A 24,718-nucleotide genomic window follows, 5' to 3' on the forward strand; every position below is an offset into this window, starting at 1 on the left:
CCGAGATCGCGCCATTGCACTCCAGCCTGGGTAACAAGAGTGAAACTCCGTCTCAAAAAAAAAAAAAAAAACCCAAAAAACAAACAAAAAACAGTGTTTCTGACTGTATGTCCCATAAATTCTATTTGTCTTCCCATCAGATCTACAGCTGGGTTCTCAAGAGTAGAAGCTATCAGACTGTGGAAAGACCATTGAATGAGAGTTGAAAAAAATAAAACCCTGATGAGGGCTGAACTTTCATTTTGCTGTTTTTTGTTTGTTTGCTTGTTTTTGTTTTTAACGAGATGGAGTCTGGCTATGTTGCCCAGGATGGAGTGCAGTGGCAAGTCACAGGAGCCATCACAGTGCACTGCAGCCTGCAACTTCTGGTCTTCGGGGATCTTCTGAAGTAGCTGAGATTTCAGGCATGTGCCACCATACCTGGCTCTAATTTTCTAATTTTGAATTAGAAAATTATTATTTTCTAATCTAAATTATTATTTGTGTTTGCTGAAATTGTGTATGTGTGTGTATATATATATTATTTTTGTATATGCGTGTAGTTGTATGTTACATAAAGTAGGTTGTGGGCTTTTTTCCAGTAATGTTTAGCTATAATTAAAGTTTGGGCCGAAATCTGCTAGTATTTGTTACTCCTCACCAAATCCTACCTTATCTTATAACAGACTGTAAGCTCTTGTAAGATTTCACTTCCAGTAACCTTAAAGGCAGCAGAGTGGGGTCTCTACTCTGAAATTAATCTGCCGTGAGCTATGTTGCAGACGTTAGTCTCCTTCCTGGGATCCACAAAGTGCCAGTTTTCCTCATCTGTGGAGCAAATTAAACCAGCCGGACAGTTTACTATAGAACTCAAACATAAGCCACAAATAAGGCTTCTCATTACCCCATCAATGCTTGGATACTTACTACATTTATCAAATTGTTACATTTATCAAATTATTATTTTTCCCAGCACCATCAGACTTTTTTTTTTGAGTACTGTCTTTTGTCAACAGAAACAGCAGCACAAGCTGGGTTCAGTGGCTCACACCTGTAATCACAGCACTTTGGGAGGCTGAGGCAGGAGGATTGCTTGAGCTCAGGAGTTTGAGACTAGCCTAAGCAACATGGTGAAGCCTTGTCTCTACAAAAGATACACAAATTAGTCAGGCGTGGTGGCAGGTGCCTGTAGTCCCAGCTACTCAGAAGGCTAAGGTAGGAGGATTGCTTGAGTCTGGGAGCACGAGGCTACAATGAGCTGCGATTGTGCCATTGTACTCCAGCCTGGGTGACAGAGTGAGACCCTGTCTCTAAAAAAAAAACAAAAAAACCTAAGTTGCACCCCCTTCTAAGTGCCAGGCCTTGTATGGGATACCGGGGCTTTTGCAGATGGCAAGGGAGACGATTGCTAAACAATCACCCAAATAAACCTGCATTAAAAAAGAGAGAGAGAAACAGCAGCACAGAAAAAGACTGCCGCTGACTCTAGGGCAGTGCCATTCACTTTTACACTGAAGAGCTGGAGATGTCTTAATTGCCTTGAACGCTGTATCAATGAAAAAAGCCTTTTATTTTATTTTAGGAGATAGGGTCTTTCTCTGTTTCCCAAGCAGTGGTGCAATAATGGCTCATTGCAGCAGCGACCACCTGGACTCAAGCGATCCTCCCACCTCAGCCTCCCATGGAGCGGGGACCACAGGCGTGTGCCACCATACCTGGCTATTTTTTTTTTGTAAAGATGGGGTCTCCCTATGTTGCCCAGGCAGGTCTTGAGCTGCTGTGCTCAAGCAATCCTCCCTCTTGAGCTTCCCAAAGTGTTAGGATTACAGATGTGAACCACTGTGCCTGGCCTGAAAAAAAACGTTTTTGGTTTGTTTTTGAGGCGAGTTTCACTCCATTACCCAGGCTGGAGTGCAATGGTGTGATCCTGGCTCACTGCAACCTCTGCCTGCCAGGTTAAAGCAATTCTCATGCCTCAGTCTACCAAGGAGCAGGGATTACAGGCACATGCCACCATGCCTGGCTAATTTTTGTATTTTTAGTAGAGACAGAGTTTTACCATGTTGCCCAGGCTGGTCTTGAACTCCTGACCTTAGTTCAAGGAGTTCTGACTCTTTGACCTGCCTTAGCCTTTCAAAGTACAGGGATTACAGGTGTGAGCCATTGCACCCTTCTTGAATAAAACTTTTTTTTTTTGAGATGGAGTCTCACTCTGTCACCAGGCTGGAGTGCAATGGGGTGCTCTTGCCTCACTGCAACCTCCACCTCCTGGGTTCAAGCGATTCTCCTGCCTCAGCCTCCCGAGTAGCTGGGACTACAGGCACCTGCCACCACGCCTGGCTAATTTTTGTATTTTTAGTAGAGACAGGGTTTCACCATGTTGGCCAGGATGGTCTTGAACTCCTGAACTCGTGATCCACCTGCCTCAGCCTCCCAAAGTGCTGAGATTACAGGCATGAGCCACCACACCCGGCCCTGAATAAAACTTCCAATGGTACATTTTGTCTAAACCAAATCTGATATTTTCATTGATCCTGAAAAAAAGATCAAATCTGTGAATTACTTTTGCTGTGTAAAAAATATTGTGTATGGTAGAAGGGGGCTACATATGTATACTTAAGGATACTATGCCTCAAGCCTGAATTTTCTTTTGCATTTCCAGTAGTTTTGCCATCTTCGTTATTCAGTAAAGAGCTATTTTTGTTTGTTTGAAACGGTGTTTGCTCTTGTTGCCCAGGCTGGAGTGCAAAAGTGTGATCTCAGCTCACTGCAACCTCCACCCCCAGGGTTCAAGTGATTCTCCTGCCTCAGCCTCCCAAGTAGCTGGGATTACGGGTACCTGCCATCACACCCGGCTAATTTTTGTATTTTTAAAAAATTTTTAGTAGAGATAGAGTTCTACCATCTTGGTGAGGCCGGTCTTGAACTTCTGACCTCATGATCCACCCGCTTCAGCCTCCCAAAGTTCGGACCTGGCCAATGAGCTGTTTTTGTTAAAATGTACTTGTCCTGGGGCCGGGTGCGGTGGCTCATGCCTGTAATCCCAGCACTTTGGGAGGCCGAGGCTAGCAGATCACTTGAGCCCAGGAATTTAAGACCAGCCTGGCCAATATGGCAAAACCCTGTCTCTGCTAAACACACAAAAATTAGCTGTGCATGGTGGCATGTGCCTGTAATCCCAGCTACTCAGGAGGCTGAGGCGGAAAAATCACTTGATCCGGGGAGGCAGAAGTTGCAGTGAGCCAGGATCGTGCCACTGCACTCCAGGCTGGGTGACAGAGCGAGTCTCAATCTGAAAAAAAAAGCTGCTTGACCTTCTGCTTGTAAGTACCACTCAAGGGCTATACTAACTGACTACTGTGGCCAGGCACGGTGGCTCACGCCTGTAATCCCAGCTACTTGAGAGGCTGAGGCAGGAGGTGAAAGTTGCAGTGAGCTGAGATCACACCACTTCACTCCAGCCTGGGTGACAGAGCAAGACTCTCTCAATAAATAAATAAAATAACTGACCATTGTGCCTGCACTTGTAGGTGCTCAACATACATCTGTGAATAGAAACTTCTCATTTTCCACACCAATAAAAGCAGATATTAATGCCTATCAAATACCTAAATGGATTGCTGGCAGAATCAAGAAGCTTGCAAAAATCACTGGATAAACACGAGGTGCAGTTATGTCCCTGAGGCTAGGGCTGGTAGAGTCCTTCCCTCTTGGAATTTCTTGTGCTCAGGACAAGGCTCTGCCCACAAAGGCATCCAGACCCCATAGTGGAAAGAGGATATCCAGACCTTCACTTTATCTCCTGCTGTTTGCTATTTTCCTTACCAACTGAACAGTGGGGAAGAGACAGGGGTAGGATTAGTCCTGGTTCCACAGAAACCCAGCCTGATTGAGGTAGATCAAACACTTTGGAGACAAAATAATTGGATTTGTGTGGAGAACAATTCTAACAATAATCCAAATTACCCAAACCAGGAACATTTGTGCAAACGGTGGCCTTTAATACCAAGAAAGACCATGAAAAGTGACAGAACAGGAGCAAACCTTCAGAGTAGTGCTGAGCCAGCCGTTCGCAGGACGCTAAACCCTGATGTAGTAACAGAATAATCAGTGTATTTACATTTATGTTTGCTCTGAAAACCCAGGTAAGGTCTGAAGCCTGAGGCCATCTCCCCTTCCTTTCCTCCTCCCTCTCTTCCTGCCTCCTTACCTCCTTTCACTTCCTCAATTCCTCCCCTCCCTTCTCCCTACCTCTCTCTTCTTTCTTTTCTGCTTTTCCCTTTTCTCCATTTTCTCCCCATTCTCTTTGCCATCTACCTGTCTGTCCCTGCAAGCCCCTCTGCTATTTCTCCCCTGCTCACTCCCTCTGCCCTGTTCCCTCAGGTTCAGCTTCCGGGGTGGGGAGGCGAGACAGGGCCCTCAGCCCAGGGAGCACTTGTTGGTGTTCTTCTTGTCGCAAGTTTTCAGGTCAGTACCGGGAGGCTTGTTGCCATTTCCCTAGAGGGAGAAGGGCACAGGGGTCATGGTGTGAATGGCTGGTTAGGGCATAAATTGTTTGAAGTGAATCTACCCTCATGAGAAATCTTAGCATTGCTCCTCTCCTCAGTTTTTACACACACACACACACACACACACACACACACACCCACCCCAGAGTTGTACCTAGCCCAGCAAAACCAACTTACTGATCTCCGGCCTCCAGACTTGAGCAAGATGTCCCGGGCCAGGGAACTAAAAGCCTAAAGTGGGGAATAGAGTCAGTTTGGAGGGGAGGAGAATCTACCTTCCCATACTTCCTCTCTTGGTAGGGGATGGGGGTGTGGAGCTCACCTCATCCACATTCATACTGGATTTAGCACTAGTTTCGAAAAATCGGATCCCATGCTCTCGAGCCAACTATAAGAGGTGAAGTGGGAAGGAGAGAATTGAAGTAAGGGCAGCAGCCAAGTCCTCTGCAGTGCCACCTCCTCTCAGCCCTCCCAGCCCATTTCTAGAACATTGCTCAGCCTGGCCCTCACCTTACTGGCCTGCTCCTTCTGCACCTTCCTCTTGGCCTCCATGTCACATTTGTTTCCTAGCAAGAGGCGTTCCACCCCAGCAGAGGCGTTCTGCGGGAAGAGACAAGTAAAAGTTAGATCCTGCCAGCCTGGCGCAGTGCCTCATGCCTGTAATCCCAGCACTTTGGGAGGCCAAGGTGGGCAGATCACGAGGTCAGGAGATTGAGACCATCCTGGACATGGTGAAACCCTGTCTCTACTAAAATACAAAAAATTAGCCGGGTGTGGTGGTGCACACCTGTAGTCCCAGCCACTCAGAAGCTGAGGCAGGGGAATCACTTGAACCCAGGAGACGGAGGTTGCAGTAGGCTGAGACCGCGCCACTGCACTCCAGCCTGGCGACAGAGCAAGACTCCATCTCAAAAAAAAAGTTAGGTCCTGCCCATCCTGATGGACCCCTTCATCCTCCAGGTCCTACCCAGTTCCCCCATTTCTTTTGGAGGTCCTCACCTCCTTGATGCTTTTCATCCAGTTCTGAATATTCTCGAAAGATTTCTCATCCGTGATGTCATATACTAGGATAATGCCCTGGGAGATGACAAAATTCACCTTGGACCATGTTCCTGTTGAGGCTTCCCACTGCCCTGTAAGTGACCCTGCAAGTTCCATCCATGGGTCTAAACACTAGGCCATGTTGAGCCCGCTGCAATCCACACTGCACCCCTCCCATTTTTACCTGCCCCAACCCCTGACCCTTTATATTCATAAAACCATATTCTGTTGCCTTCATCCTTTGCCCAGCCCCACACTGCATACCATGGCTCCACGGTAGTAGGCGGTAGTTATTGTCTTGAATCGCTCTTGGCCAGCCGTGTCCCTAAAGAAGGTTTCATGGGATGGAATACAGGAAAGAATTCTCCAATGGAGGAATTCTTCCTCTCTCACAAGAATTTAGCTTTTGCAATATGGGGGGACAAGAGAATAAGGAAACTGTGAAGGGGAATGGGATTCAAGACAGTTGAGCTGATTTCCAGAGATGGTAGCGGCCCAAGAAAAAAGACGTCTCTTGCTTATTCACTGAATGCTTGCTATGTATCAAGCACTGTGTATGTGTGATTTTACCTAATTCTTACTCTCTCCTTGTAAGACAAGTATTATTGTCCCTATTTCAGAAATGAGGAAACATGCCAGGTGCAATGGCTCACGCCTTAGGAGGCCGAGGTGGGTGGATCACCTGAGGTCAGGAGTTCAAGACCAGCCTGGCCATCATGGTGAAACCCCATCTTTATAAAAAAAAGAAAAAAAAAAAAAAGACCAGCCTGGCCAACATGGTGAAACCTTGCCTCTACTAAAAATACAAAAAATTAGCCGGACGTGGTGGCAGGCACCTGTAATCCCAGCTACTTGGAAGGCTGAGGCGGGAGAATTGCTTGAACCCAAGAGGTGGAGGTTGCAGTGAACCGAGATCGCTCCACCACACTCCAGCCTGGATTACAAGAGCAAAACTCCATCTGAAAAAAAAAAAAAAAAGCCCAGTGCAGTGGCTCAAGCCTGTAATAATCCAAACACTTTGGGAGGCCGAGGCGGGTAGATATGAGGTCAGGACTTCAAGACTAGCCTGGCCAAGATGGTAAAAATACACAAAAATTAGCCGAGTGTGGTAGCAGGTGCCTGTAAGCTACTCGGGAGGTTGAAGCAAAGAATCGCTTGAACCTGGGAGGCGGAGGTTGCAGTGAACCGAGATCGTGCCATTGCACTCCAGCCTGGGAGACAGAGCAAGACTCAGTCTCAAGAAAAAAACAAAAGGTCGGGCACAGTGGCTCATGCCTGTAATCCCAACACTTCGGGAGGCTGAGGCGGGTGGATCATGAGGTCAGAAGTTCAAGACCAGCCTGGCCAACATGATGAAACCCTGTATCTAATAAAATACAAAAAATTAGCTGGGCATTGTGGCTTGCGCCTGCAGTCCCAGCTACTCAGGAGGCCGAGGCAGGGGAATTGCTTGAACCCAGGAGGCAGAGGTTGTAGTGAGCCAAAATCACACCACTGCACTCCAAACTGACAACAAAGAAAGACTCCATCTCAAAAAAAACAAAAAGAGGAAACAGATTTGGATAGGTTGAATAATTAATGAAGGTCAGGCAGCAGATAAGTAAAATAACCGGATTTAAGCAGCAGTCTGCTCTGATATGTCATAGCATAATGCCTCCACTAAGCTTAATACTTAAACACCTTCAGGGTCTGTACTTGGCTTTCTGGACTCACCATGTTTTGGAGAAAATACTAGACTTAGAGTCAAGTCTTAATTCCGCCATTGCCATTTAACTGCTCACAGCCTGTTTCCACATCATAACTGAACAGTTATTTGTTGTCAAATTAAGAGAATGCTCTGCAGCCAGAGGAGGCCAAAGTTACAAAAAAACTGAAACTAGTTGAGAGGGCAGGAAGAGAGATGGAAGGACAGCTGAGTGCATCCAGAGAGATAGATTAGAAGTGCGAGAAAGAGCAATGGGGAAAGGAAGAGAAATGAAACAAAATAGAAGGAAAAGCACGTAGGAGGTAAACGGGGAAGTCTGGCGAGGCTTCCCAGGGGATTCACTTACCAGACTTGGAGTTTGATCTTCTTCCCCTCTATATCCACAGTGCGGATCTTGAAGTCAATTCCTAGGGGTAAAAGGAGTGCACTGAGGTTGAGACATGCATGCACACATGTAAAACTGTGTGATGGGAGGGACAGGAACCGAGCAGTGTCAGCACCAGAAATTCTGCAGGGGAGGCACTTGGGGAGCAATCTTGTTGGAAATGCCAAGGTAGGAGAATTTTCCCAAAGCTGTATTTGTACAGCAAGAATACTATTTTTACTTATATTTTATGGATTTTGGGAGGGAGAAGGTGTGAAAATTCTGCATGGAGGCTTAAGATTCTTAAGCCACCTCTTGGGTCCATTCAGCTATGCCAGCTGACGACTCTCTGAATTCAGTCTCTCTCTCCCCCAAAAAATTACTTTCACATTCCTCTTTTCTGTTTTCTTAGAGTCTTCTACTATTGGTATGCCACCCGCCCTCCTCGAAAAGAGTAAGGAAAAAAAGTAGCTGAAGCCAGTCTATGTGAATTAACTAGTGGGCCAAACTTGGCACTAGGAAAGTCTGAGGCTGAACAGGATTACTCTTGAGACACTTAGGAAAGAGGGACATTTTTCCTTTTCCTTTGTAACCAGAATTGTCATGAGAGTCTTCCTATTTCCCAAGCCAGAGGAGATGAAGAACGATGAGAAGGGAGGAGGGGAGACAGTGTTCTTCTTAATAGAAACTTGGGCACCTCCCCCAAGCCTGCTGGGGGCCCCTGGGAGGAGGATGAGTCACCAGACTGACTCAGAGACCCCAAAAATCCCCTCATTTCCATGTCCGTCACCAAGCTGGCTACGTATTCATGATCACAGTCCTTAGGCCACACTCCAGCACACCCAGCCACCTTGTTCCACTTTTCCCAAACTCCTGTTCAGCTGAGGTGCAGGAAGAGTGGGGTGGGGAAACTGGGAAGTAGATGGAGAGGTGGGGACGCACTGGGAGAGTTTGAAGCTCAGCAGGACTGAAAGAGGCTGGAGGATCTGGAGAAAAAGATGTGTCCCAGAGGGATAGGGGAAACGTGGATAGCGGATCCAGAGAGTTCCAGGTGGTGAGGATGGGGAAGAGGGGCTCAGAGGAAAATAAAGAAGGGTTCTTGTGGATTTGGAGAGACTAAGGAGACGGTACCAAGAAAATGAGGGGCTGGCAGCATTTGAAGAGTTACCTGAAGGCCTCAAAGAGGTGAGAGGTTTGGTTAACTATACAGAGACATGCAGGGGGAGGGGTCAGAGCCAGGGGTTGTGGGACTAGAATTTAGGAGCCTTACTGTAAGGGGACTGAAAAGTGGGGTCACTAGTAAACCGGGAGCCTGAGAATGAGGTCACAGGAGAGTCGGGGTCTGGGACATGGCCAGCGGGCTCACCGATAGTGGAGATGTAAGTGCTGTTGAAGTTGTCCTCTGCAAAGCGAATGATCAGACAAGTCTTGCCCACCCCCGAGTCCCCGATCAGCAGCAACTTGAAGAGGTGGTCGTAGGCTTTGGCCATGGCGGACACCAGGGGAGCCGGGGGTGGGGTGGGGAGCTCCTGGCACTGGGAGGCGGGATTGGACGGTTGGCAAACAGCGGCACAGAGCCCTGGCCAGGAAGTTTTCCTCCCTCTCCGCCCAGGCTCCGGGAAAGAGGAGAGGCGGCACTCCTCCGGGCTCCACCCCCTGCCCGCCCACCCTTTCGGGCAGGCCAAGGCGACCAGTCCGGCCTCTGTTCTCCCGGTTTTCCCGTCCCAGCTTAGGCCGGTCTGTCTCTCTCGCTATTTTCCACAGCCTTTTTCTAACTGTAGTTCCCCACTTAAGGCCTTACTCTTCCATTCTGAGGCCAGAGAGGCTAGGGTGAAGGGAAGTAGAGGTTTAACCACGATGAGCAGACGAAGAGAAATTTTAGAGGGATCAGGGGAAGGGAAAAGAGTTTTGGGAATAAGGGTGAAGGTAGGAAGGGCACTAGAAACTGACAAAAATTTGGGGCTGAATTTTGGAGGTGCTATCAACGAAGCTAGGAGATGAGTTATTTTTTATTTATTTTATTATTATTATTATTTTTTAAGATGGGGGTTTCACCATGATAGCCAGGCTGGTCTTGAACCCTTGACCTCAGGTGATCCACCCACCTCGGCCTCCCGAAGTGCTAGGATTACAGGCGTGAGCCACCACGCCCAGCCTGGAGATGAGTTATGATAGGTTTCTGGGGCTGAGTAAAAGGCAGTCCTAGAATTTTAGTGTTAGTGGTCCAAGCCCTTAGTTCTATGGATCCCAATTCCCTTTGAAAAAAGCGGGATGGGCAGAAGTAGCTTATTTGTTGAGTCAGCCTGCCCCCTGGTGGAAAAGGATGAAAACGTAAATTAGTTATAGAAAATCGGCCCCATCAACCCAACACACACAGCCCCACCTAGACACATCCTGGGGCTTCAGTTGAAACGATCTCCCTTATGGAGCCCCACGTGTGACTTCTCTGACCAAATAGCTTAGGAAAACAGAGATTTGAACTAAAAATGTCATTCTTCACATGGATCTTTTAATATGGCCTGTTAAGGTGCAGTATTCCTGAAACCTCACTCAATAGGCTGTGAATGTGTAGCCTTGGTAACCAGGAAGCTGAACATGGACAGCATGGCTATAAAGAAACAAGTTTATCTCTGTCTTTAGAAAAAATTATTCTTGCTATATGTGTGCTGGGGGTGAAAAAATTACAAAAAAAGAAAGAAAGAAAAAATTATTTAAGACCTAGTGCGGTGGCTCACACCTATAATCTCAGCACTTTGGGAGGCCTAGGGGGGTGGATTACAAGGTCAGGAGATCAAGACCATCCTGGCTAAAACGGTGAAACCCCATCTCTACTAAAAATACAAAAAATTAGCTGGACATGGTGACAGGTGCCTGTAGTCCCAGCTACTTGGGAGGCTGAAGCAGGAGAATCACAACTTGGGAGGTGGAGGTTATAGTGAGCTGAGATCATGCCGCTGCACTCCAGCCTGGGTGACACAGTGAGACTCTGTCTCAAAAAAACAAAATAACAAACAACAAAAAAAAAACGGTGCTCACACTTGTAATCCAAGCACTTTGGAAGGCCAAGGTGAGAGGATCCCTTGAGCCCAGGAGTTCAAGACTAGCCTAAGCAACATAGTGAGACTCTGCCTCTATAAAATAAATAAATAAATAAGCCAGACATGGTGGTGTGCACCTGTTCTAGCCCCAGCTACTTGCGGGGCAGAAGTGGGCAGATCCCTGGAGCCCAGGAGTCCAAGGCTGTAGTGAGCCATGATTATACCACTGCTCTCCAGCCTTGGTGATAGCATGAGATCTTGTCTAAAAATGAAAAAAGAACTCAAAAAAATAAAGAAAGAAAGAAAAAGGGCCGGGCACGATGGCTCACGCCTGTAATCCCAGCACTGTGGGAGGCTAAGGCAGGTGGATCACAAGGTCAGGAGATCGAGACCATCCTGGCTAACACAGTGAAACCCCGTGTTAAAAAAAAAGAAAAAAGAAAGAAACAAATTATTTTTATTTTATTTATTTATTTATTTTTTTGAGACGGAGTTTCGCTCTTGTAGCCCAGGCTGGAGTGCAACAGTGTGATCTTGGCTCACCGCAATCTCCATCTCCTGGGTTCAAGCAATTCTCCTGCCTCAGCCTCCCGAGTATCTGGGATTATACGCATGCGCCACCATACCCGGCTAATTTTATATTTTTAGTAGAGACGGGGTTTCTCCATCTTGGTCAGGCTGTTCTTGAACTCCTGAACTCAGGTGATCTGCCCACCTCGGCCTCCCAAAGTGCTGGGATCACAGGCCTGAGCCACCACGCCTGGCTATTTTTATTTTTATTTTTTTTGACACAGAGTTTTGCTCTTGTCACCCAGGTTGGAGTGCAATGGCGTGATCTCTGGTCACTGCAATGTTCACCTTTTGGGTTCAAGTGATTCTCCAGCCTCAGCCTCCCAAGTAGCTGAAATTACAGGCGCCCACTACCAATCCCGGCTAATTTTTCTTTTCTTTTCTTTTCTTTTTTTGTATTTTTAGTAGAGATGGGGGTTTCACCATGTTGGCCAGACTGGTCTCGAACTCCTGACCTCAAGTGATCCACCCGCCTCAGCATCCCAAATTGCTGGGATTACAGGAATGAGTCACTGTGCCCGGCTTAATTTTTTTTTTTTTTTTTTGAGACAGGATCTTCCCATAAAAAATTAAAATAAAGGCCAGGTGCGGTGCCTCACGTCTCTAATCCCAAGACTTTGGCAGGCCAAGGCAGGCGGATCACCGGAGGTTGGGAGTTCGAGACCAGCCTGACCAACATGGAGAACCCCATCTCTATTAAAAATACAAAATTGGGCCGGGCGCAGTGGCTCACGCCTGTAATCCCAGCATTTTGGGAGGCTGAGGCGGGCGGATCACGAGGTCAAGAGATCGAGACCATCCCGGTCAACATGGTGAAACCCCGTCTCTACTAAAAATACAAAAAATTAGCTGGGCATGGTGGCGCGTGCCTGTAATCCCAGCTATTCAGGAGGCTGAGGCAGGAGAATTGCCTGAACCCAGGAGGTGGAGGTTGCGGTGAGCCGAGATCGCGCCATTGCACTCCAGCCTGGGTAACAAGAGTGAAACTCCGTCTCAAAAAAAAAAAAAAAACTACAAAATTAGGCCAGGTGTGGTGGCTCACGCCTGTAATCCTAGCACTTTGGGAGGGGAGGCGGGCGGATCACAAGGTCAGGAGTTCAAGACCAGCCTGGCCAATATGGTGAAACCCCATCTCTATTAAAAATACAAAAATTAGCCGGGCATGGTGGCACATGCCTGTAGTCCCAGCTACTCGAGAGGCTGAGGCAGGAGAATTGTTTGAACCTAGGAGGTGAAGGTTGCAGTGAGCCGAGATTGCACCACTGCAGCCTGGGTGACAGAGTGAGACTCCGTATCAAAAAAAAAAAAGAAAAAAAAAAAGAAAAAGAAAAAGAAAAAGAAAAGAAAGAAAGAAAGAAAGAAAGAAAAAGGCCGGGTGTGGTGGCTCATGCCTGTAATCCAAACACTTTGGAGGCCAAGGCGCGTGGATCACCTGAAGTCGGGAGTTCAAGACCAGCCTGACCAACATGGTGAAACCCCGTCTTTAAAAAAAAAAAAAGAAAGAAAGAAAGAAAAAACCAAAATTAGGCGTCCTCCAGGCTGCTGTGTGGGCAGCCAGACCAGGAGCGAGCTGCGGCTGACCTCTGGGCCTTCCTGCTCAAGCACCCGGGCTGCGGCTCCAACTGGACGCCCACAAGGCGAGGTGCATCCTAATGGGTCACGAGCTGCACTGCCGCCTGCCCCAGGTCTACACCCTCGGCAAGAAGTACCAGCAGCTGGTTGGCGCCTCCCCGGCCTTGGACTACGCTGAGTTTGAGACGCACGTTGTGCCCAGCACCAAGAACCCGCACCAGTTGTTCTGCAAACTCACCCTGTGACACATCAACAAGTGCCCAGAACATGTGCTGAGGCACATGCAGGGCCAGCGGTACCAGCGCGCTCTGTGTAAATATGAAGAATGTCAGAAGCAAGGGGGGGACACGTTTCTGCCTGCCTGGTGCACCAGAGAAGGAGGAGGGAGGACCAGATGGACAGTGATGGGCCTCGCCTGCGGGAAGCCTTCTGGGAGCCCACGTCCAGTGATGAGAGGGAGCTCCAAGTGAGGACAGCATGACAGACCTGTACCCACCTGAGCTATTCACCAGAAGGGACCTTGGAAGCACAGAGGACGCAGATGGCACTGATGGCTTTTTGACAAAGAGGAAGAGAAGGCAAAGCCCCCAAGAGAGAAGGCCACTGATGAGGGCAGAAGGGAGAGGGACATGGACCAGGAGCTGGTCCAGAAGCACGGGAAGAAACAGTTGGGCTCATTGAAAAAGAAGTTCAAGGGCCGGGCGTGGTGGCGCACGCCTGTAATCCAATCACTTTGGAGGCCAAGGCGGGCGGATCACCTGAGGTCGGGAGTTCAAGACCAGCCTGACCAACATGGTGAAACCCTGTCTTTAAAAAATAAAAAAAAATAAGAAAAAAGAAAAAGAAGTTCAAGAGTCATCACTGCAAACCCATGAGCTTTAGCTCCTGCAAACAGCCAAGTTAATAAAAGCACATGCTGAGAAAAAAAATAATACTACAAAATTAGGCTGAGCATGGTGCCTCACACCTGTAATCCCAGCACTTTTGGAGGCTGAGGAGGGTGGATCATGAAGTCAAGAGATCCAGACCATCTTGGATAGTCTCTTCATTCAAAGTGCACGTTTTTCAACACACGGCCGGTTAATATTTGTATTTTTAGTAGAGACGGGGTTTCACCATATTGGCCAGGCTGGTCTCGAACTCCTGACCTCAAGTGATCCACCCGCCTTGGCCTCCCAAAGTGCTGGATAACAGGAGTGAGCCACCACGCCTGTTGTTAAATATGGGTAAATTAAACCAACAGAAAAAGAGTTAAGAATATAAGTAAATTCTGAACACTGCATTGGCCTCTGGAAAAAAAAGAAAGAAAAAAGAATACAGGTAATTAAAAAATAGTACAGAAGCCGGGTGCAGTGAGCCAAGGTCGCACCACTGACTCCAGCCTGGGCGATAGAGTGAGACTGCGTCTCATAAATAAATAAATAAATAAATAAATATTTTTTTAAAGTCCGGGCGCGGTGGCTCACCCCTGTAATCCCAGCACTTTGGGAAGCCGAGGCGGGCGGATCATGAGGTCAAGAGATCGAGATCATCTAGGCCAACATGGTGAAACCTCGTCTCTACTAAAAAATACAAAAAATTAGCTGGGCGTGGTGGCGCACGCCTGTAGTTCCAGCTGCTCGGAAGGCTGAGGCAGGAGAATTGCTTGAACCTGGGAGGCGAGGTTGCAGTGAGCCGAGATCGCGCCACTGCACGCCAGCCTGGCGCCTGGTGACAGAGTGAGACTCTGTCTCAAAAAAAAAAAAAAAAAAAAGTACTCTGGGATATGGCTCCTTCTCCTTGGTGTTTTCCTCAATCTTTCCTATTAGGCTTCAATTGTCAAGATATGGCACAAAATTTTAAAAGTGTCCATTTATCCCTTGATAGTGATCAAACGCTGACCTCAAGATAGCAAGGTAGCCCTCTCAGCATGGTGACGCATCTGTGTCACAACCATCAGTTAAAGACCTTCCGAAAATGACAGCTCCCTCGTCTCCCCACCGCGGCAGACTCAGGTAGGACCTTCCAAACATGGCGGCACAAGAGCCTTGCGTCATTTCCTGTAGTGTGTCCAATATAAGGGGCAGGATTTCCGCTTTCGCTCCTTTCCGGCGGTGACGACCTACCCACGCGAACATGCCTGTGAGTGCTTTGGTCCAGGTTTCGGCGGAGATCTCGCTCTTCTGTCCGCACGCTCCCCTCACGCTGATTTCGGATCGCAGAGGGTCCTCATTTGCCCTCTGCACTTCTTAGGACATTAACTCCAGGGACCGCAGCGGCCCACGGGCCACCCGCATAGACGGGAGCGGAGAGCAGATAAGATGGCGGCCCAGCTGCGCAGACACCAGGGGCGGCGAGGGGCGAGCTCTCCCCGGTGTGTGACAGTCGGGGCTGTTTTCGACCATCCCATTTTCGCCGTTGGTTTCTAAATCTCTGCATTTCTGTCCCTTTTAGCTCGCAAAGGATCTCCTTCATCCCTCTCCAGAAGAGGAGAAGAGGAAACACAAGAAGAAACGCCTGGTGCAGAGCCCCAATTCGTACTTCATGGATGTGAAATGCCCAGGTGAGGAGACGGCTTGCTGTAGTGGGGAAAGCACTGGACCTCAACACTTGGAAAAAGTTGAGTGAGCTTTGTCGTATCCGTGAAGCTGTGAAGCAGCTTCAGTTTTTTCGTTTGTGAAAAATTTTCCCTGATATTCTTAAAATTAAGATGTATGAGACTGGCAAAGTTTTGCATCTTAGGAGTGATTCATTTCAGCGTGATCGCCCATCACATTTCACATCCAACCCCTATCTTTTTTTATGTTGGGAAACAGTAATGGATGACGAGTTGGGCATAAATGCAGGAAAGATATGGGTGTAATAGAGGAAGAAAATGTTATCTGCTTTTCTTTCAGGATGCTATAAAATCACCACGGTCTTCAGCCATGCACAAACGGTAGTTTTGTGTGTTGGCTGCTCCACTGTCCTCTGCCAGCCTACAGGAGGAAAAGCAAGGCTTACAGAAGGTAAATGGTTTACTAATGTTGTGATTTGGGGCTTTGTTTTTGTTTTTGTTTTTTTTATTTTTGTTTTTTGAGTTTTTGCTTTCTAGAAATGAAAACACTTCTCAGGATCTTTCAATCTTCGTGGGTTTTTTCCTTTTTTCTTTGGATTTTTCAATCTTACAGTGACAAAGATCATGTATAATGTTTAAATTTTCAGACAAGAAGTGTTGGATTTGATGGTTTTTTTTTTTTAAGTAGATACTACCAAAAACTATATACTAATCTCATAGCACTACTGTCTAAAGCTGGGGTCAGTGGGCAGTAAAAGGGCTCAAGTTGATAGGAAGTGACCCAAATGATATAAATGATTCGGTAGCTAAGACTTCAGAAAAATAAAGATGTAGCTTTCTGTGGGTGGATCATTCAGCATCTGCTTGTTTTGGGGGGGGAGGTGGGCAGAATACCTGTGCTGTCATCAGCTAATCTCTGAACCTTTTTCCTCCAGGATGTTCTTTCAGGAGGAAGCAGCACTAAAAGCACTCTGAATCAAGATGAGTGGGAAACGATCTCAATAAACACATTTTGGATAAATCCTGTTTATTGTCTTGTTTAACTGTTAGGAAGTTGCTGTCTCAAGTATTCAGGGGCAACCAGAAAGAGAAGATTAGAGTCAGTTCGGGCAAGTAAGTGGCCAATTACTTTAAAAATCCGTTTGGGGGCATTTTAAACCACCTAGGCTTATTGGGTAAAAAAATTTTTTGTTGAGACAGTCTCCCTCTGTTGCCTGGTACCAGGCTGGAGTCCAGTCTCGGCTCAGTGCAACCTCTACCTCCCGGGTTCAAGCAATTCTGCCTCAGCCTCTGGAGTAGCTGGGACTGCAGGCACACGCCACCATGCCCAGCTATTTTTTGTATTTTAGTAGAGATGGGGTTTCACCATGTTGACCAGGATGGTCTCCATCTCTTGACTTCGTGATCTGGCCACCTCGGCCTCTCAAAGTGCTGGGATTACAGGCAAGAGCCACCTTGCCCGGCCTGTTTTTTTTTTAAACTGGTCTTTGCACTCCTGACCTCAGGTGATCCACATGCCTTGGCCTCCCAAAGTGCTGAGATTATAGGCATGAGCCAGTGTGCTTGGTCGTGTGTTTGTGTGTGTGTGTGTGTGTGTTTTGAGGCAGAGTCTTGCTCTGTTGCCCAGGCTGGAGTGGCTCAATCTTGGCTCACTGCAACCTCTGCCTCTCGGGTTCAAGTGATTCTCCTGCCTTAGCCTCCCAAGTAGCTGGCTCTACAGGTGTACATGCCACCACACCCAGCTACTTTCTGTATTTTTAGTAGAGACAGGGTTTCACCATATTGGCCAAGCTGTTCTTGAACTCCTGACCTCAGGTGATCCACCCATTTCAGCCTCCCAAAGTGCTGGTATTACAGGCATGAGCCACCTATTTTTTTTTTTTTGAGATGGAGTTTCACTCTTGCTGCCCAGGCTGGAGTGCAGTGGCGCGATCTCAGCTCACTGCAACCTCCGCCTCCTGGGTTCAAGCAATTCTCCTGCCTCAGCCTCCCGTGCGTGCCACCATGCCCAGCTAATTTTTGTATATATATGTATATATATGTTTTTTTTTTTTAGACGGAGTGTCTCTCGTTACCCAGGCTGGAGTGTTATGGCGCGATCTCGGCTCACCACAACCTCCGCCTCCTGGGTTCAAGCAATTCTCCTGCCTCAGCCTCCCGAGTAGTGGGGACTACAGGCGTGTGCCACCATGCCCAGCTAATTTTTGTATTTTTAGTAGAGACGGGGTTTCACCGTGTTGACCAGGATGGTCTCGATCTCTTGACCTCGTGATCCACCCGCCTCAGCCTCCCAAAGTGCTGGGATTATAGGCGTGAGCAACCGCGCCCAGCCTGTATTTTTTTTTTTAAGGGAAGGGGGAAGGGACAAGACGTGTATGTTTTTTTTTAACCTCAAGTTTTTTTAGAATTAAGAGCTGACAGTTACTTTTTTTTTTTTTTGAGACAGAGTCTAGCTCTTGTTACCCAGGCTGGAGTGCAGCTGATCTCGGCTCACCGCAACCTATGCCTCCTGGGTTCAGGCAATTCTCCTGCCTCAGCCTCCCGAGTAGCTGGGATTACAGGCATGCGCCACCATGCCCAGCTAATTTTTTGTATTTTTAGTGGAGACGGGGTATCACCATGTTGACCAGGATGGTCTCGATCTCTTGACCTCGTGATCCACCCGCCTCAGCCTCCCAAAGTGCTGGGATTACAGGCGTGAGCCACCGCGCCCGGCCTGTATTTTTTTTTTTTTAAGGGAAGGGGGAAGGGAGAAGCCGTGTATGTTTTTTTTAACCTCTAGTTTTTTTAGAATTAAGAGCTGACAGTTACTCTTTACAACACAATCCAACACACCAGTTTTAAGAAACAGCTTAGGGTCCTTTATAGTTCTTAGAAGCCTTGTCTGGAAACAGTGTAGAAGTTGCTGTTAGGCTTTTTGTCTAGGACTAGAAATCTTCATTCCCCTACAGTTAAAAGGAACTTGTCCAAGCAGAGGTTAGTTCCTTATACTCCATAACCAATGTTGCAGCCGACTTTGGGCTGGTGGAGGCTGTAGACTCATGAAGGGAGGGGGAGAACTTGTGTTAAGAGAACCTAGAAGTAAAGAGGGAAAGGTTGAGTGAATTAAATGTGTATATCTGAGCTTTTCAAAGATAAGGACAGATTTTTTACCTGGCTGTGGTGTTCCTAGAGTTGGTACGTACACAACTGGAACTGTTTGTATCTTGTTTAGGAAGGCGTTGTATGCTGGAAAAAGGACAAAGGAAATGTCACAAGGCATGTCTGAGGAATGCCTTAAAAAGGGCAAAGTCAACTCTACAGTGAGATTTAATATTGCTAAAGTAATTCTTCAAAATAAGTAATAGTAATACACTATTACAGGAAGTTTTTATCCTAATTTAATCCATTTTAGAGTTTCAGCTTTCGGCTAAAAGATATGGGGAAATGGAATGTGACAATTGTGATATGGTACTTAAAAAATTTTTTTAGTCTGGGTGCGGTGGCTCGTGCCCGTAATCCCAGCACTATGGGAAGCCGAGACCAGCGGATCACCAGAGGTCAGGAGTTGGAGACCAGCCTGGCCAACATGTTGAAACCCGTCTCCACTGAAAATACAAAAATTAGCTGGGCACAGTGAATGGGTGCCTGTAATCCCAGCTACTCCGGAGGCCAAAGCAGAATTGCTTGAAACCTGGGCAGCGGAGGTTGCAGTGAGCTGAGGTCACGCCACTGCACTCCAGCCTGGGTGACAGAGTGGGACTCCATCTCAAAATTTTTTTTTTTTTTTTTTTAGTCACAGGATGTCACCAGAGTATAGAGGCAAAATCACTGTTAACTGCAGACTTGAATTCCCTGGCTCAAGCAATCCTCCTGCCTCAGCTTCCCTAGTAGCTGGGACTGCAGGTGTGTGCCACCACACCTAGCTAATTTTTAAGCTGTTTTGTAGAGATGGAGTCTCACTGTTGCCCAGGCTGGTCTTTAATTCCTAGCCTCAAGCCATCCTCCCACCTGGGCCTCCCAAAGGGCTAGTATTACAGGTGTGAGCCATGGCACTCAGTCTGTTGTATTACTTGAGTTATCCCTAACTATGAATTTCAGCAAAAGAGCCGTGAAGCCTCAAGATTTAGTAGTGGTTTCCACTTCTGAGTGGTGTGTTTGCCAAATCCAGTTTGTTGCTTCTTGGTAGTAAGTTGAGGAAGACTTTCTTTTATTTTTTTGAAACAGAGTTTTCCTGTCACACTCTTGGTTCACCTCCGTCTCCCAGGTTCAAGCAATTTTCCTCCCTCAGCCTCCCAAGTACCTGGGATTACAAGCTTGTGCCACCACACCTGGCTAATTATTTTTAGTAGAGATGGGATTTCACCTTGTTGGCCAGGCTGGTCTTGAACTCCTGACCTCAGGTGATCCACCTGCCTCAGCTTCCCAAAGTGCTGGGATTACAGGTGTGAGCCACCTTGCCCGGCGGAGGAGGACCTTTAATCCACTAGGTGACTCGGACTAGGGAGGCTAACTTAAACTGCTTGTTAAAATTGTATGTGATAAGTAGCTAATTTTCATCCTTAATAGTTTGTGAAATAAAATGGAGTTTCCATGTCAAAGTCCATGGTACTGAAAATAGGACTCTTTACCTAGAAAGATGAAAGCTGTTGACGACAGCACTGCAAAGAAGGTCAAGAGCAGGATCTGGTAAGAGCCACTGAACCTCTTGAGGATGCCTGAATCTTCACAATGATCTATGCATTCATCGGTCGTAACAAAACAAGATAATAGTTATTTAATAACACAACCATGGGCAGATGCTGCATTTTTTAAATTAATTTTTTTGAGATGGAGTCTGGCTCTGTTGCCAGGCTGGAATGCAGTGGCACGATCTTGGCTCACGGCAACCTCTGACTCCCAGCTTCACGCAGTTCTGCCTCAGCCTCCCGAGTAGCTGGGATTACAGGCACACACCACTACGCCCAGCTAATTTTTGTATTTTTATTACAGACAGGGTTTCACTGTGTTGGCCAGGATGGTCTCGATCTCCTGACCTCATGATCTGCCCACCTCAGTCTCCCAAAGTGTTGGTACGGGCGTGAGCCATCACGCCCAGCTAATTTTTTATTTTGAGACAATCTTGCTCTCGCTCTGTCCCCCAGGCTCAAGAGCAGTGGCATGATCTCAGCTCACTGCAACCTCCAGCTGCATTTTAAAATTTGACTAAAAATAGTCATAAGAGTATCTACCAGAAGTAATCAAAACCCAGCTCTCAGTAGAGACGAGAGCTTCAGGTGTGAACTATGCTTGGTTCATCCACCTCTTTTTGACTTCTTCCTATCTCTAAAGTAATAAAACTCTCCAATTCTTGAACCTCTTACTTCTTCCTCAGATTACAAAGGATGCTTTAAATGCTCTGCTACTTTAAAATGCTGGTTACCTTTCCTGTGCACGTTAACCCCAGGTAACATGCTTCCCTTCACTAAACTTGTGTTAGTATGCTGATTCCATTTACAATTGTAATCTCTACCTTAAAACTTTTTTTTAGATGGAGTCTTGCTCTTCCCAGGCTGGAGTGCAGTGGCACGATCTCGGCTCATTGCAACCTCTGCCTCATCCTCCAGAGTAGCTGAGACTACAGGCGCCTACCACCATGTCCAGCTAATTTGTGTATTTTTAGTAGAGGTAGGGTTTCATCACATTGGCCAGGCTGGTCTTGAACTCCTGACCTTGTGATCCACCTGCCTCGGCCTCCCAAAGTGCTGGGATTACAGGCGTGAGCCACTGCGTCGGGCCAAAACATTTTTTTTTAGATCATCAGTGACCTCTTAAATCCAGGGTACCTTTGTGTCCTACTCAGGATGTCATTTCTTTGGAGCACTCTGATTTGCATCTAATCTTACCCTCAATAAAACTTTACGTTTTTTTTTTTTTTTTTTTTTTTTGGAGACAGGGTCGCAGACTGGAGTGCAGCGGTGCAGTCATGGCTTATTGCAGCCTCCCAAGTAGCTAGGACTACAGGTACACACATCATGCCCGACTTTTTTTTTTTTTTTTGAGATGGAGTTTCGCTCTTGTCTCCCAGGCTAGGGTGCAATGGACGATCTCAGCTCACTGCAACCTCTGCCTCCCAGGTTCAAACAATTCTCCTGCCTCAGCCTCCCAAGTAGCTGGGATTACAGGCATCTGCCACCACGCCTGGCTGATTTTTGTATTTTTAGTAGAGACAGTTTTCACCATGTTGGCCAGGCTGGTCTCAAACTCCTGATCTCAGGTGATCCACCTGCCTCAGCCTCCCAGAGTGCTAGGATTGATTACAGGCATGAGCCACTGCACTGGGCCAACCTTTTTTTTTTTTCAGATAGAGTTTCACTCTTGTCGCCCACCCTGGAGTGCAATGGCACGATCTTGGCTCACTGCAACCTCCACCTCCCGGATTCAAGCTATTCTCCTGCCTCAGCCTCCTGAGTAGCTGGGATTACAGGTACCCACCACCACACCCAGCTAATTTTTGTATTTTTAGTAGAGATGGGGCTTTCACCATATTGACCAGGTTGGTCTCAAACTCCTGGCCTCAGGTAATCCACCCACCTCAGCCTTCCAAAGTGCTGGGTTTACAGGCATGAGCCACCTCGCCTGGCCTTATTATTTTTTTTAACTCCCGGATAATTTAAATTTTTTCTTTAACTTCAATTTTAGGTAGAGATGAGGTCTTGCTAGTTGCCTAGGCTTGTCTTGAACTCCTGGGCTTAGAGGGTCCTCCTGCCTCAGCCTCCTAAAGTGCTGGGATTACAGGTGTGAGTCACTGCACCTGGTCTCAAAATAATGTTAAATGTGGCTGGGCGCAGCGGCTTACACCTGCAATCCTAGTACTTTGGGAGGCCGAGGTGGGTGGATTGCCTGAGCTCAGGAGTTTGAGACCAGCCTAGGACACACAGTGAAACCCCATCTCTACTAAAAATACAAAAAATTAGCCAGGTGTGGTGGTGTGCGCCTGTAATCCCAACCACTTGGGAAGCTGAGACAGGAGAATCACTTGAATCGGGAGGTGGAGGTTGCAGTGAGCCGAGATGGCGGCATTGCACTTCAGCCTGGGCCACAGAGCAAGACTCTATCTAAAAAAAAAAAAAAAAAAAAAAAAAAACACCAAAAAATGATAAATGCATAAAGCAGGACTGATAAATCAGTATAGTTAACCAAAACTATAACACAAACCTAATTTGTGACATGGTTATATTATACAATTAACAAAATATTAAAGGCCTAATTTGTAATATGGTAATGTGTGTGTGTGTTTTGAGCCAGTCTCTGTTGCCAAGGCTGGGAGTGCAGTGTTGCATCTGTAGTTCACTGCAGCCTCAAACTCCTGGCCTCAAGTGATCCTCCCACCTCAGCCTCCCAAAGTGCTGGTATTACAGGTGTGAGCTGTGCTCCTTGCATGTGTGTTTTATTAATAGCAAAAAAAAAATATCTAAGTGCAGTTCTGATTACTGTAATTTTGTTTTTTGGCTCTTTTTCTTTTCTCTTTTCTTTTTGAGACGGAGTCTCACTCTGTGGCCCAAACTGGAGTGCAATGGCCTGATCTTGGCTTACTGCAACCTCTGCCTCCTGGGTTCAAGTGATTCTCCTGCCTCAGCCTCCCGAATAGCTGGGACTACAGGCTTGTGCTGCCACACCCAGCTAAGTTTTGTATTTTTAATAGAAACGGGGTTTCACCATGTTGGCCAGGCTGGTCTTGAACTCCTGACCTCAGGTGTTCTGCCTGCCTCAGTTTCTCGAAGTGGTGGGATTACAGGCGTGAACCACCTCACCTGGCCTTTTGGCTTCTTTTCTTTTTCTTTCTTTTTTTTTTTTGTCTGAGACAGCCTCTTTCTTGCCCAGGCTGGAATGCAGTGGTAAGATCTCAGCTCACTGCAACCTCTGCCTCCCAGGTTCAGGCGATCCTCCCACTTCAGCCTCCTGAGTAGCTAGGACTGGAGGCCATCATGGCTGGCTGATTACTGTAATTTTTTTTTTTTTTTGAGACAGAGTCTTGCTCTGTTGCCAGGCTGGAGTGCAGTGGCACAATCTTGGCTCACTGAAATCTCCGCCTCCTGGGTTCAAGCGATTCTTCCGCCTCAGCCTCCCGAGTAGCTGGGACCACAGGTGCGTGCCACCACACCCGGCTAATTTTTTTTGTAATTTTAGTAGAGACGGTGTTTCACCATGGCCAGGATGGTCTTGATCTCTTGACCTCGTGATCCACCTGCTCGGCCTCCCAAAGTGCTGGGATTACAGGTGTGAGCCACCGAACCCGGCCTATTTTTTTTTTTTTTAGACAGAGTCACTCTGTCCTGGGCTGGAGTGCAGCAGCGCCATCTCAGCTCACTGCAACCTCCACCTCCCAGGTTCAAGTGATTCTCCTGCCTCAGCCCCCTGAGTAGCTGGGATTACAGGTGCACCCCAGTACCCCTGGCTAATTTTTTTTGTATTTTTAGTAGGGACTGGGTTTCACCATTGCTGGCCATGCTGGTCTCAAACTCCTGACCTCATGATCCACCCGCCTCAGCCTCCCAGAGTGCTGGGATTACAGGCATGAACCACCGTACCCAGCCGATTACTGTAATTTTGAAGTGAGAAATATTGTTTAGATCTGGCAATAGGAACATGAATATAGATTCTGTTTTTCTCTATATATATATTCTGAGAAACTTTTCCAGTAATGAACTATGGAAATGATCCCTAAAAGTATAATCAGTGAATTCTGTTGGTGACAAAAGCACACAATACTGCAGATATTATGATGGTTGGCTGCCTATATGAATAATCAGTGGATAGCCGGGCGCAGTGGCAAGCACCTGTCATCCCAGCTACTTGGGAGGCTGAGGCAGGAGAATCGCTTGAATTCACGGGGGCAGAGGTTGCAGTGAGCCAAGATCGTGACACTGCACTCCAGCACGGGTGACAGTGAGACTCTATCTCAAAAAAAAAAAAAAAAAAAAAACCAGTGGAAATGCTAACTTTTAGTGGTCAATTGAAAATAAAAGATGCACAGTGGTGCCTCAGGCCTGTAATTCAAGCACTTTGGGAGGCCGAGGTGGGTGGATCATTTGAGGTCAGGAGTTCGAGACTAGCCTGGCCAACATGGTGAAACCCTACTTCTACTAAAAATACAAAAAATTGGTCGGGCGCGGTGGCTCACGCCTATAATCCCAGCACTTTGGGAGGCCAAGGTGGGTGGATCATGAGGTCAAGAGATCGAGACCATCCTGGCCAACATGGTGAAACCCTGTCTCTAATAAAAATACAAAAATTAGCCGGGCGTGGTGGCACACGCCTCTGGTCCCAGCTACTCAGGAGGCCAAGGCGGAAGAATCGCTTGAACCCAGGAGGTGGAGGCTGCAGTGAGCCTAGATTGCACCACTGCACTCCAGCCTGGCGAAGAGTAAGACTCCATCTCAAAAA

General features: G+C 47.2%; 3 protein-coding genes and 1 pseudogene across 15 annotated transcripts in view; 2 read left to right on the forward strand and 2 right to left on the reverse strand.

Annotated features, from left to right (window-relative positions):
* Positions 1–3,958: 3,958 nt before the first annotated feature.
* RAB13 (RAB13, member RAS oncogene family) lies at positions 3,959–9,150 on the reverse strand. The gene is made up of 8 exons (XM_012476134.3): positions 8,964–9,150; positions 7,580–7,640; positions 5,793–5,853; positions 5,487–5,564; positions 4,998–5,087; positions 4,810–4,875; positions 4,665–4,718; positions 3,959–4,476 (listed from the first exon to the last, which is right to left on the reverse strand). Exons 1-8 carry the CDS (start codon positions 9,085–9,087, stop codon positions 4,399–4,401), a joined length of 612 nt encoding a protein of 203 aa, XP_012331557.1. The 5' UTR covers positions 9,088–9,150; the 3' UTR covers positions 3,959–4,398.
* LOC105733612 (surfeit locus protein 2-like) lies at positions 9,086–13,681 on the forward strand (annotated as a pseudogene).
* Positions 13,682–14,844: 1,163 nt separating this feature from the next.
* Positions 14,845–16,339, forward strand: RPS27 (ribosomal protein S27). The gene is made up of 4 exons (XM_012476133.3): positions 14,845–14,898; positions 15,211–15,319; positions 15,654–15,764; positions 16,249–16,339. The coding sequence occupies exons 1-4, from the start codon at positions 14,893–14,895 to the stop codon at positions 16,275–16,277; spliced, it is 255 nt and encodes an 84-aa protein (XP_012331556.1). The 5' UTR covers positions 14,845–14,892; the 3' UTR covers positions 16,278–16,339.
* Positions 16,340–17,996: 1,657 nt separating this feature from the next.
* NUP210L (nucleoporin 210 like) overlaps positions 17,997–24,718 on the reverse strand; it is a 135,970-nt gene continuing 129,248 nt past the window's right edge. For 4 of the 13 annotated variants that reach the window (XM_064370400.1, XM_064370403.1, XM_064370405.1 and 1 more), the window contains 2 exons: positions 19,924–20,028; positions 17,998–18,541 (listed from right to left, as the gene is read on the reverse strand). In XM_064370400.1, coding sequence (XP_064226470.1) covers positions 18,291–18,541; positions 19,924–20,028 — 356 coding nt within the window. In that variant the 3' untranslated portion in view covers positions 17,998–18,290. Of the gene's footprint in view, positions 18,542–19,923; positions 20,029–24,718 lie in introns of all 13 variants that reach the window. The other 9 variants (XM_064370413.1, XM_064370401.1, XM_064370407.1 and 6 more) reach the window with 6 other exon arrangements.

Source organism: Aotus nancymaae, unplaced genomic scaffold, assembly GCF_030222135.1.
Source record: "Aotus nancymaae isolate 86718 unplaced genomic scaffold, 86718_ANA_hifiasm-v0.15.2.pri h1tg000108l, whole genome shotgun sequence".
Classification (NCBI taxonomy): Eukaryota; Metazoa; Chordata; class Mammalia; order Primates; family Aotidae; genus Aotus; species Aotus nancymaae.